The sequence below is a fragment of the Podarcis tiliguerta genome, assembly GCF_965153285.1.
Source record: "Podarcis tiliguerta genome assembly, chromosome: 1".
Taxonomy (NCBI): Eukaryota; Metazoa; Chordata; class Lepidosauria; order Squamata; family Lacertidae; genus Podarcis; species Podarcis tiliguerta.
Window position 1 is genome coordinate 90,983,060 of NC_139534.1, and position 13,097 is coordinate 90,996,156.

General features: G+C 39.8%; 1 protein-coding gene across 5 annotated transcripts in view; it reads left to right on the top strand.

The window, feature by feature from the left end:
* Window positions 1-13,097, top strand: part of TTBK2 (tau tubulin kinase 2) — a 46,508-nt gene that overhangs the window by 14,198 nt on the left and 19,213 nt on the right. For all 5 annotated transcript variants that reach the window (XR_014501803.1, XM_083398085.1, XM_083398082.1 and 2 more), the window contains exons 6-11: window positions 435-539; window positions 2,664-2,729; window positions 7,097-7,189; window positions 8,595-8,720; window positions 9,794-9,951; window positions 11,321-11,534. Coding sequence is in view for 4 of the 5 variants with exons in the window: in XM_083398085.1 (XP_083254211.1) it covers window positions 435-539; window positions 2,664-2,729; window positions 7,097-7,189; window positions 8,595-8,720; window positions 9,794-9,951; window positions 11,321-11,534 (762 nt within the window). In the remaining variant the exon portion in view is untranslated. The remainder of the gene's footprint in view (window positions 1-434; window positions 540-2,663; window positions 2,730-7,096; window positions 7,190-8,594; window positions 8,721-9,793; window positions 9,952-11,320; window positions 11,535-13,097) is intronic.

A 13,097-nucleotide genomic window follows, 5' to 3' on the forward strand; every position in this document is an offset into this window, starting at 1 on the left:
AGTAACATTAGAACTCTTTAACTGTAATGGTCTTATCTAGCAAATAATAATTGCTTTCGGTTTTAAAAGTAAGTTCTTAATTTAGGAAAGCCTAAGATGATTGCATCCACTGAGAATATATTACTCTGTACTTTATTTCAAAGTATTAAGATGTTCTGTTTAACATGATTGATGATTGCATCCACTGAGAATATATTACTCTGTACTTTATTTCGAAGTATTAAGATGTTCTGTTTAACATGATTGAATAGCACAGTCCTAGGCATGTCTACCCAAAAGTTTAAATAACTGTATCCAGTGGTAGTCCTACGCAGAGTAGTTTAAGTAATTGATTGCAGCCTTAATGTTGTATTCAGCGTTTGTCTTGTGTGGAGATTGTTGTTGAATAACATGTATGGTATAATCAATCAATATGTCTTCTTTTTCCTCCCCAGTCCAACTTTGCTATGGGACGTTTCCCTAGCACTTGGAGGAAGTGTTACATGCTGGATTTTGGCTTGGCGCGTCAGTTTACAAATTCATGTGGGGATGTCAGACCGGTAAGAAATTCTAATAAAACTTTTTATTAGTAATTTTAAATTTGATATATTGGACTGCTTTTAAAATAACTGTTTTATCCATGCTTGATGCATTATGCCAGAGATCTGAGACCCAAGTTCTAATCTGGCCAAACCTCCAAGGGCTAAGTGAGTGGGACCAAACTATGGTTTAAACAATCTATGGTTTAATGTTAATGGGCAGCATGCGAGTATGTGCTGCTACAAAGTTTTCAGGGTAATCCTCCCTCATTTTGCTGCCGCTATGCTCTGAGCAAAATAGGCAAAGTGTGGCTTGTCATGTCATACAAATATGATCATGTGGTTTCTTTCACCCCAAACCCCCATGAGTGGTAACCAAGGTTTCCTTTTCACTTATTACTTGTTTGTTTGAGCAAAGGAAACCACAAGGCCAGGTTTGGATAACCTGACAAGCCACACTCTGACTTATTTTGTCTTGCACAGTAGGAGCAGAGGGAGGGGGAGCACCATGGTAACTTTTTGTTTTAAACCATGGTTTAATATCACATGAAAGTGAGGTAATTGTGTCAGTGAGTAGGCTCATTGTCCCCGGTGTTGTTGCTGTACATTTTTAATAATGTGTAAGGAGTGATTGGCGTTAGTGGTTTGGTGATTTAGTGCGAGATATAGGAGGGATTGGGAGGTTAGTTTGCTTGTGTGAGGTGTGGGAATAGAATGGGATAAATGATACAGCATGAGTAGTGAATTTTGTACAATTTGTGTAATTGAAAAACAGCAGTTGGGTGAATGTAACATACTGTGAGTTAGGATATGACTTGGCAAGTTAGAGGCTAAGGAGGGAAAGGGGCCCTGACTCAATATGTTTCCAAAATGTGCTTCTGGATTTTGTTTTTGTTTTTATTATTTGATTAATTTGTACTGCATCACTGTTTTTCAGTTTCATATATAGAAAAATTAGTATTTTGTTTTTGTAAAGCACTTTGTGTTAGTATTAAGCAGTATTAAGGTAAAGGACCCATGGACAGTTAAGTCCAGTTAAAGGCGACTATGGGGTGGTGGCGCTTATCTCATTTCAGGCCGAGGGAGCTAGCGTTTGTCCACAGACAGCTTTCCTGGTCATGTGGCCAGCATGACGTAATTGCTTCTGACACAATGGGACACCGTGACAGAAACCAGAGCACACAGAAATGCCGTATACCTTCCCGCCGTACCTATTTATCTACTTGCACTGGTGTGCTTTCGAACTACTAGGTTGGCAGAAGTTGGGACAGAGCAACGGGAGCTCGGATTCAAACTGCTGACCTTCTGATCAGCAAGCTGAAGAGGCTCAGTGGTTTAGAGCACAGCGCCACCCACTCCCTATTAAGCAGTATATAAATATGTAAATAGAATAATAAATAAATAAGGTGCTGGCTACTACTGACTTTTGAAACTTTTGCCTTATTCCCTGATCTCCCAAAATAAGGAATAAAAAGGTGTCTGTCTGGAGCTTATTGCACTTTCAATTAGCAACGAGCATTAGTACTTTGCATACAGCAACTAGGAGTATGTTTGCAAAGAGCTGAAAAGTGCTTTGTATGAAGGGGACAGGGTTTTTTGTTTGTCTGGGCACTTAGTATCCTAGTCGTGGAGTGAATAGGAAACTGGCAATTAAAGTAAAATGCACTGGAATTTGGGTGCTGAGATAAAAGGGAAATAACAAAATGGCTTCTTTAAGGTTGAATAAAATGGAACTATTTGAATAAGAACAGAAGAGCCCTGCTGGACCCATCCAGTCTAGTAAACTCTTCTCGCAGATGCCTATTGTAAAGCCTGCAAGCAGGTTCTGAGTGCAAAAGCACTTTCACGGCTTTTGATTCTCAGCAGCTTATAGTTAATAAATCTGGTTAAATAGAAAAATGTTTCTGAACTACTTAAAATGTGTTCAAAATGTGTTTGCTTATTTACCATACCCATTTAAATTTTATTTATTATACAAACATGCTGCCCCAATAACATATAGATCAAACAGACCTGTGCATTCTTAGCAGAGGAAGACTCCAGAGTAGAAGGCCTACATTATTCTTTGTAGTGTGGCTTTTCTGTACTGTATATCTTTAACTAACACAGTGTAACAGAATTTCTCCCCCTCTGTTGTATTGATAGCCCAGAGCTGTTGCTGGTTTTAGAGGGACTGTGCGGTATGCGTCAGTCAATGCTCACAGGAACAGAGTGAGTATTAGAACTTGAAATAGCCTGAATGTTTAGTTACTGAAACAATTACAAATGGTGTGATTATCTTAACTTTCTGTTTCACATGTCTTTTTCCTATAGATGATTTATAATTGTAAGTAATACTGCCTGAAATATTTAAATTGTTGGCAAAAGAAAATGTCTACTTATGCACCTTTAATCATACTGGTTGTTCTTAGGATGGAAATAATACTGTGACTGAAATTTGCTAAATAAATTGATTACCATTTTAATTACATGGCATATTAAAAGAGTGCTAATTAATTTTTAGTAGGTATGGATGAAAGGGACACACATGCTCCCCTCCCTGTGAGAGGTTGATATAGACTAGGGTGGGGTTTGGCTTTGCTGGGGGAATGTTTTTCTGGTGGGATGTGAGAACTGACAGAAAGGTTCACAGTCTTTTGGCCACTTTTGACTTTCTTTTTTTATCGAGGTGTTGCACAGCAGATGGTAACTGCTAGCTCTAGATGGTGGGTACAAAAGTACCAACAATAAAAATCTCCTTGTGATTACAGAAGACAGGTGGGATCCTGTTTATCTGTCTCCAGTTTTAAAACTTGAAGGTTAGCAGGAAGCCTGTTTCTGCTGTTGAACTAAAAGGTGATTTTCAGTGAAATACTAAATAATTATGTAGTTCAGGAAGAGGCAACTCTTCTTGCATATACTTCGAGACATGGCTGTTCACTTATAGCTGGCAGAAGCAACTAGCAAGGCAGGCAGCTGACCATGGGTGTTCAGTGGTCCACTAACTGAGCCAATACCTGGATCCTGTACAATCTGTAAACAGCTTTCTTTGTTGCTCTCCTGGAACTTGGTATATCATCAGCAGGGTGGATTAAGGTTCATAGGGGCAGGCCCAGAAAGACCTACAAATACACAAATCACTGTGTATCCAATAATTCAGCAAAGTACTTGAAACCACATAAAATAATTTAAGGAAGGAGGTGAAACACATGACACAAGGGTGTATATTTGCTAAGGGCAGACAAAATCTCTGATTCAGGAGCAAGCCCAGAAAGACCTACAAATACACAAATCACTGCCTATCCAATAATTCAGCAAAGTACTTGAAACCACATAAAATAATTTAAGGAAGGAGGTGAAACACATTTAAACTAATTGCTAGCTTGCTTTGCTTTTATATATACTTCTGTGAGTATATTTATAGAGTTTCTTAACCCCATCTGTTTTGAATCTATAGAGAACATTTCAACTCTTTAAGCATTGTTTTCTTACAAGTGAGTCTTGCCACAATATGTTGCAGTGTAGAGTGCTTCTTCTAGGGTTCCAACCAGCCATGTCCTTTCCCAGGCTATGCCTCATTCTATGTCTCCTCCCCTCTGGCAGTCTATTTCCACGCCCCCAATCAGGCCACTGAATGTGCTCAGTCTGCTCTTGGGCTGTTTTGTTCCCCTCACCCACCAAGGTACTTGTGTAAGCCCAAGAGTCTACTAATCTCCTTCCCTGTTCATGGATGGTGCTGATTTATTACGATGGACAATAAAGTGTTTTTATTGGGTTGTTCGTCTTGCACAAGACTCAGGCCGGAGCAAAGAATTATGGGAGGTAGACCATTTCCCCTCAGTTTTTTCCTCCTCAGCTCTCACTGTTTTGTTGATTGTTAGTTAGCAGAGTCCTCTTTAACTACTTTCTTTGTTATTCTTAAGTTACTTCGTAATTGGCTACTTTTCCTGTCTATTGGTCCTTTTATGTGTCCTCCACTGAGGTGTAAAAAAACAAACAACCTTGTCTCCCTCCTAAACATCTTTCCCTGTTCCCAGTGTTTTACTTCTATTTTCCATTAATTTCTTAATTTTTATCTTTATTTCTTGTTGCTGGCTGTTGCTGTTTTGGCAGATGGGCTGCCTTTTCCCCCAACTTTTTTTGCAGCACAGGCTGCCTCGGGCAGTGACTGTGCGCTGCTTGCCTAACAGCCGCTCTGCGCCTTACCCTCAGCGTCCTTTTGGACCCTTTATTCAGCGCATTGGCTTTTCGTCAAGAATTGCTGCTTCTACAGAGAAAGAAAGGGACAAAGAAAATAAGCTTCAACTCCTTGTTCTCCTGTCTGCTTCAGCAGTGCAAAGGGATGTTGCAACACGTTTCGCCTGCAGTAATATTTGAATCAGCAGTCTGGTTCAGCGGCTCAATTTACTCCCAATAAATTTCAATGGCGTCTTAGAGTCTCTGCAAGGTTTGGGTGCCTCTCTGCATAAAAAAGCGAAATAAAGGTAGAGTGTGGTCCTCTGCTTCCTGCAGTTGCTCAAATCACTCCTCCCATGCTAAGGGCCATCGGTTTGCAGTGTTGTCAGTAAGGTAAGGTCTACCCATGTAAACAAATCTCCTTCAGAGCAATCCATGGCTCAGCCACAGAGTGCTGCTCAGTTATCTAGTGAGATTTTACTGCCATCTGCTGCCAATACTAATAATGACCATAGCCATATCCTCTGATCCTGAGCCTGAATTTCAGGGTTTTGCTGATGACCAATTAGGATCTACTGCAATGAGCAAAGTTCAGTGCCACCAATGGGTCAAGGTTTATCAGAGGTTTTGAATGTGAACTTGTCTGCTTCTTGAATTGATCAGTTGAAGGATGCCCTTCTTGCCTCCTTATCATCAGACCTTAAGCATGACTTAGGTCCCAATGCTGCCTTTCCTGTGCGTACTAAATGAAAACTTCTTGTATGCGTATGCCACATTCTGCAGGGAATTCCTCCCCTAACCCTTTTCAACTTATGTCTGAGGAATTACAGGAGGCTGATTTTACTATGCCATCATCTCATGCATCACTGGATGTGGAAGAAGAGGATGTATGGGAAGAGCCACAATCTTCTAGGCTGTTTCAAGATTTTCAGGCAGCAACTTTGCTGTGGAAGATTATGAGCACTTTATCCTCTAAGTAAGCAAAGGAGACGTAGGCAGTTTCTGGAAGTTTTGTGTCTTTTCTAACAGATACGAGTCCATCAACCAACTTCATGCGGGTTCCTTCTCTTCTAAAATTGATAGTAAAGACAGAGCTAGATGCTCCTCTGCATTTGAAAAGGACTAATGGATTGGTGAATAAATTATATTCTTTAGAGCCAGAATTTATGGCTTTAAAGAAGTCACCTTCCGCTGGTCCTCCTCTGCTGCATCTTTCCTCACGTCATTTGGCCCCAAAGGATGAAAATGCTCAATTGCATGATATTACAGATAGGAGAATTGAGTTTGCCCTTCGCGAAGTACATGAGGCTGCTTCATTCTCATTGAGAGCTTCTTGTATAGCTTCCTCCTGCGCACATGCCTGTGTGATATGGTTGGAGGATTTGCTTCATAATCCTCCTCAGGATGTGGTGCGTCACCATCAAATCCTTTCAAAACTCATAAAAGCACAAGCCTGCATGGCAGATGCTACTGTGGATGCTATGCAGTTTGCGCCAAGAGCCATATCTGCACAGGTAACAGTGTGCTGCACTTTGTGGCTTAAGAATTGGCAGGCTGACTCTGCCGCTAAGGCTAACTTGTCTGTGGTACCTTTTGTGGGAGGCCAACTACCTGTACTTGGAGAGGCAGCTCTGAAAGATGTTTTGGTGGAATCAAAGGATAAGCGTAAGGTTTTGTTAAGTCAGAAGGCTGATAGAAGGTATGCTAGGCATTTTGTTCCATACCCCACTCAGTTTCATTCCTTTCACTGCTCAGGTTCCAGAATAGGCAGTGAGATTCAAGTCTCAACCCTTTAAGCAGCGTTACCAAGGTAGACAGCCATTCCAATGCTTTTCTGCCGCCCCAGCCACCAAGGGTGGTAAGCAGCATACTCATTGACCCTGTGTCACAACAGGTAAGGGGACGCCTAAAATGGCTTCTCCCTACTTGGCAGCAGGCCAAATGATTTATTATACGCTTGAGTTTTATTATGGAGGGTTTGTTTTCTTGACATGCAGGTTTTTTCATGTTGCTGCACATTACTTTCTTTACTCTTGTTCCTGTTCACATGTTAGCCAAGAGGAGGTAGGCCTTGTGTTTAATTTAGTTTTAGATTTTTTTGTCATGGTGCTCCTGATTGGCAAGTCCAAAAAACTGAGGAGAAATGGTCTACCCCAATTCTTTGCTCCTGCCTGATTCTCGTGCAAGACGAACAGCCCAATCCAAATACTTCATCGTCCACCTAATAAATCTACTATTCAGGTAAGACTAATCAACATTTTTAGCTGCATCTTGTCTGTCTGCTTACATGTTGAGATCAATCTTTTTTTGCTACATACTTCGCTATTGTGGCATTAGAATTTTAGCATGTGCTACATTGTGATTGGTAGCACAAGAAAATGGGGAATTGACTATATAATAACATACTGTCTCTTTTTGTTTAGGAAATGGGACGTCATGATGACCTCTGGTCTTTGTTTTACATGTTGGTTGAATTTGTGGTTGGACAGCTGCCCTGGAGGAAAATTAAGGACAAGGTCTGTTGAGAAATGTACCATTGGATTTAAACTGCGGAGAATGTCTTTGAATATGTTCATGAGATTCCTTTCAATATATTAAAGTTCTTTAAAAACAATGTTTGCTTATTTCAATGCATTTGTTTTTTAATTAACATAGCCGTCATGAGTACAGAATTTCATTAATCTTATTTAAAAATAATAAAACCCATCTTCTACACAAGGGGTTGGGAACGGGATCTGGTGAGCAACCTTCCATGGTTCATTTTTGATAGATGCACAGGGCCACCCTCCTGTCATACGATGTCAGATTATTAAACTTCAAAGGAATAATTGGGAACACACTCTAAAAGTACTCCTAATTCTTATTTGCAGAATTTTTGCTGATTATGCTGGCTGTTTGCCATAATAATAAACATTGACATTGAGAATCTTTGCAGCCACAGCTTGAATTCAACCTGCAGTTGCAAAGATTCCTGTCAAATGCAAGTCCCACCTTCTGTGGGAACCCAGTCTACTTAGGAGCTCTGAGCTGAACCCAGTGTGTTTGCATTTGGTGCCAATTTAAAAAGACACCTAATTCAAGCAATTGGGAGCACATTCTAGGGCTCCTGAATGTTTCTTCTCAGCCATAACTTTACTGATCTCACATCTGACATCATACGATGGCTTGTAGGCATGGCTGGGGAAAAATTGATATTGTTGGACAGATTATGCTCTCTGGTGTGCCTAATGTGGCCTGCAGGCTGGAAGTGCCCCATGTTTGTGCTACACAATCAAGCCAGTGTCTTGTAAATAATTTAATATATCTCTTCATTATATCTGACCAGCTGTTAGTTCCCCACTTGCTGTTTGGAGAAGAGCAACTTGGATCTTGGCAGAAGTTCAGTTTTTTTTTCAAATGGCTCTTTAGATGTTTTAGGCTTACGTTAACAGGGAGGTATATCCAAGAGCATTTGTTTTATTTTAAAGATGGTTCATGTTAAAGCTTGTTACAGACCTTTACCTTTAAAACCAGAGCTATTAATTTTGATCAGGATAAAGATTAGAAACTCAGATTTGATATGGTTACTGAGGACCCTAATGCATTGAGAAAAACTCATTCATATCCTCAGAACCTATCAAATTTATGCTTCAGGTAAGACCATTTGTCCTATCTGAGGTCCTACTATGCAGATAAGAAGTTAAAATAATACAAAATATACTCTAATGGAAGAAAGAAGAAAGGAAGGTGAGGGAGACAATTTGGCACCTGCTCCAGTTGGGCTGTCTTCTCGCCTGGCCAACTGTATTTTCATTTCTTTGTGTAGCATTTTAAAATTCTTTACTGCTTTCAGTTCCTTGGCAGAGGGGTGGCATATAAATAAATAATGTCTATAAGGAACTGAAGGAAAGTATGGTAAATATTTCATTTTCCTACTTGTAGGAGCAAGTGGGCTCCATAAAAGAGAGGTATGACCACCGGCTGATGCTGAAACATCTCCCTCAAGAATTTAACACCTTTCTAGATCACATTTCTACCTTAGATTATTTTACTAAACCTGATTACCAGGTATGATTTTTTAATGTCTTAATTTTATGTCTTATTGGAAACCCATGTCTTGTTAAACACTTCAACATGCATTCACACATCTGTTCCAATGAGTAGCAATAGCTAATTAGGTACACTATCATTATACCTTACTTTTGCCTCTTGTGTTTTGTCATATCGTACCTAGGCAAATCCATACTAACTTATCCATACTTATTACAGAACTTCTAAAGTAAAAAAAATGACAAGCAGCTGAAGTGAATGGTTTCCTTTTTACTCATTTTAAGCTGCTTGTGCATTTTTTATTGTGTCTTTATTCTGGTGTCTAAGACATATTTCAATACATTGAATATATTGATTTCCAAACACAATTCAGATGGCCCTGCATGTTTTATGCAGTGTGTATATGAAACCATTTTTCTGCAGGAATTGTACCCCTGTATCAGTTAGAGAAATTAGCTGATGAGGCAGAATTCTACAATGTTCATATTTGGGTAGTTTTGCAAAGATTTGCAGAAGAAATTGGAAAGTATTTTTTAAAATAGAATATATCAAAGTGTCTAGTTCCTCATTTCTTCCACTGTATTCTTTGTGCTTGCTCATACAGTGTTCTTTTTATTGCCCACTTCCTGTTAATCCTCATGCCACAATATACACTGTACTTAACCTGTAATACAAAACAGGTGTAAGAAAATGCCTTGCGATGACAGCCATGTAAATATAACGGCTTCAACTTATTAATGAAACCTGTCCATCATTTGAATGCTGTGTTGCCTTTTTTAACAGATATCAATATAATGTCTGACTTTCATAGGAAATGAAACATTCCTCTTCTCCAAGGCCTTTGGCAAATTGAACAATCTATGGTCTTTTAAACTGTTGAGTGTCATTGTTTGTTATTATGTTGTGTAGTTTTGTGTTTTTATAATGTAAACTGCCCTGTGATCCTTGGCTGAAGTGTATAGAAATTCAATAAATAAATAATAGGATTATTAAAAAAAAAAAGTTTTCATGAATGGCGTGCAAGAACAACTTTTGTGAGTTTTCTAAATGTAACCTGGGAGCATACCAACTCTTCTCTTTTGTTTATATAGCTTCTCATGTCCGTCTTTGACAACAGCATGAAGACTTCTGGGGTGACTGAGAGTGACCTGTTTGACTGGGAAAAGAGTGGAGCTGATGGCTCTTTAACAACAACCACCACTTCAACTACTCCTCAACTGCACACTCGTCAGACCCCAGCTGCCATAGGGTATGTTGGAGCATTCCTTTTGATGTCATCCAGTTAATGAAGTGACATGTGACATTCTGGATAGTGGGCATTCTTTCTCTGTCCTAAGACCTTGATCTAAAGGCATCTAGACTTCTGTTCCTTACGTGATAGCATTGTAATGGTGAGGGAACCAGATGTGCTTCTTCCATAACCAGGTGTTGACAGACAAACTCTGGAGAGCTTGCTTGGAAGAACCTTTCACACTTCTCTAAAAAGTCAGTGCTTCTGTTTTGAATAGTTTTAGGAATCTGTGATGGGATTATATGTGATCCTCATTCTAAATTGTGTTGCAGCCTTAAGAAAAACAGATTGCTCAGTTTCCATTTGGGAGAGTACCTGGAGAGTGTACTACTACCCAGATAACTTTGTGAACAGCCTAGAGGTCTTTGTTGAATAAGTGACAAAATTTAAAACTTTGTATTAATTCTGTTGGTTATAGGTGACAAACCCATTAATGTAGATTACATATCTCCTGACATCCCCCCACTTCATAGCATTGTGGCAAAATAACACAATACAGTCATACCTTGGTTCTAGAACGCCTTGGTATGCATATGTTTTGGCTCCCGAACGCTGAAAATCCAGAAGTAAGTGTTCCAGCTTTCGAATGGTCTTTGGAAGCTTCCACAACTTCTGATTCAGTGCAGGAAACTCTTGCAAGCAATCGAAAGCCGCGCCTTGGTTTTTGAACGGTTCCAGGAGTTGAACGGACTCCCGGAACGAATTAAGTTTGACAACCAAGGTACCACTGTACCAGCATTCTAATCTTGCTCCTGCATGCTGCACTATGACTAGGGAAGATGCAGAAGCATAGAGCTGCCCTTCAGTCTCGGAACTGATGGCAGTGTTCTGAGTTCAGATTCCCTAAGGTTTGAGCTGAAAGGAAGTAGAGTATACAGCCAGTAGAGAGTAAAGCTCTGTTTAGAATCTCAGTGTGAGATCCCAGATCTGACCAATCCAGGTGCTTCTTACTTGCTGCCAGATGCAAAGCCTGAACCCTGAAGAGTTCCGAGGATGGGGCACACACTGTTTTACAATAGCTTATTAGATGAGGACTGAGACCTTAAGGATCATGGTTTAAACTCTTAGAGCATAGATGGGAACCTGTGGCCCTCCTGATGTTGCTGGAATGCAGCTCTCATCAGCACTGACCATTGGCTATGCTGTCTTATAGTCTTTAACAACAATGTTGCTGGATTGCAGCTCTCATCATCACTGACCATTGGCTATGCTGTCTTACAGTCTTAACAACATCCAGAGGAAGAAGGGAGGGTGTAACCTGTGCTGCATCCTTGAGTCAAACTTTCATATTGCAATACTGTTTCTTTATTTTTCTTCTTCTTTATAGAATTGCCAATGCTACACCAATACCAGGAGATATGTTGAGAGAGAATACAGATGATGTGTTTCCAGATGAACATCTTAGTGATGGTGAGAATGGTATCCCTATGGGAATCTCTCCAGAAAAGCTACCAGAGTCTCCTGGACATCATCTTCAGGAAAAGGATGTGTGGGAGGAAATGGATGCAAACAGGAATAAGATAAAAGCAGGTGTCCATAAAGTAAGTACTATAATTGAGCAGACAATAACATTCAATTCTTTTTTGCTTCTATATCTTAAGATTTGCTTTAATGGATCAAATAAAATCACTATATTATCAGCAAGTCAGATGTCCCAGGAAATGAAGAAGCTGGATATGTTGGGGACAACTATGTCATTTGTCCCAGCATTTGATATATTTCTTTTAACATTAAGGTTTTATTTTCTGCTATTTGATAAAGAGTTGTTCATTCCTAAAAGCCATACGAGAGCATGAACTATATAAGATAGTGGACATCTCTGTATCCTGTTTCAGTGGTTTTCATGCTTTCTTCTGGTTGTCCTGAACCTACTGACAGCTTTCCATTTGATGACTCAAGAGTTCCAGTGTGTTGAGAGAATTGTTTATTTGTTTATAATTTTATAAACCTACATTTGCTCTTCCTTATTGTGGTAGTTCTTTTCCCCCAATCACAGAACTCTCCATTTTTAAGCAAGTATTCATAAGGAAGATATTGTTTTCTCCTGATAATTTGTTGCTGTTTTCTATATCTACTCCAGCTCTATGCTAACTTTTGAGCATGGCCATAACTGCATTGTATTCTTTATATTGCTGCACCTTAGGTTACATAGTAGTATTGTGAAAATATATTCTCTTTATAAATTCTTTCCTAATTTTTGTTAAATTGCTAAGGACACCTAGCTGGCATTACAGTGAGCAATTTTACTGTGGCCCCAGGCACAGCATTTGGGACATATATCAGAGTATATACTTGAAGCAGGCTATTTTTAACCCCATTTTTCATTACTTTATGTTTTCACCTTTTGACCACTGATCACAGGAATAAGCTGAAGATTCAGCTTTGTCTTCTGTGGCTGCTTGTTTCTGTAGCATATTACAATCTGTCTCCCTGATGCTTCTTTGGTCACAGCTAAGGTGGCACAAAATATTGCTATTTTAGACAAAACAACCCTTTCTTAGAGCAGTAATGGGACATGTAGTTCCTTCTGTGTGGTGGTAGGGATGTTGGGTAGAGTTCAGGTGTTGTTCCACAGATGGAAGATATTTCAGTTTGGTGAGCACCACTGCTAATGGAAGGAGCGGTACATCTCCCTGCCTCAGCTGCTTTACAAATAATCTGCTCTGAAGAGTTTTGGGAACCCTTCAGAACAGCATGGAAGGTGGCATGGGGGACTGCAGGCGGGAGGTAGAATTAGTGAAAAACCTCATTGATTCTGTTAGCAGAGGCCTCTGTAAATGAATTGTATAAGAGCACCTATAGAATCACAGAACTGTAGAGTTGGAAGGTACCCAAGGGTCATCTTGTCCAATTCGCTACAGTGCATGAATCTCAGCTAGAGCATCCATGACAGATGGCCATCCAACCTCTGCTTAAAAACCTCACATGAAGGAGAGTCCACAAGGGAGACCGCTCCTCTGCCAGGAGAAAACAGGGTTGCTCCATCTTCCCTGTGACAGCTCTTTAGATGCTTGTGTTTGCTAGTGGGATCAGCTATGTGTGAGTGAAATCAGAAAACATTAAAACTTAATTTTTGAAAAGGGCTATCAGTGATAGAGTATATT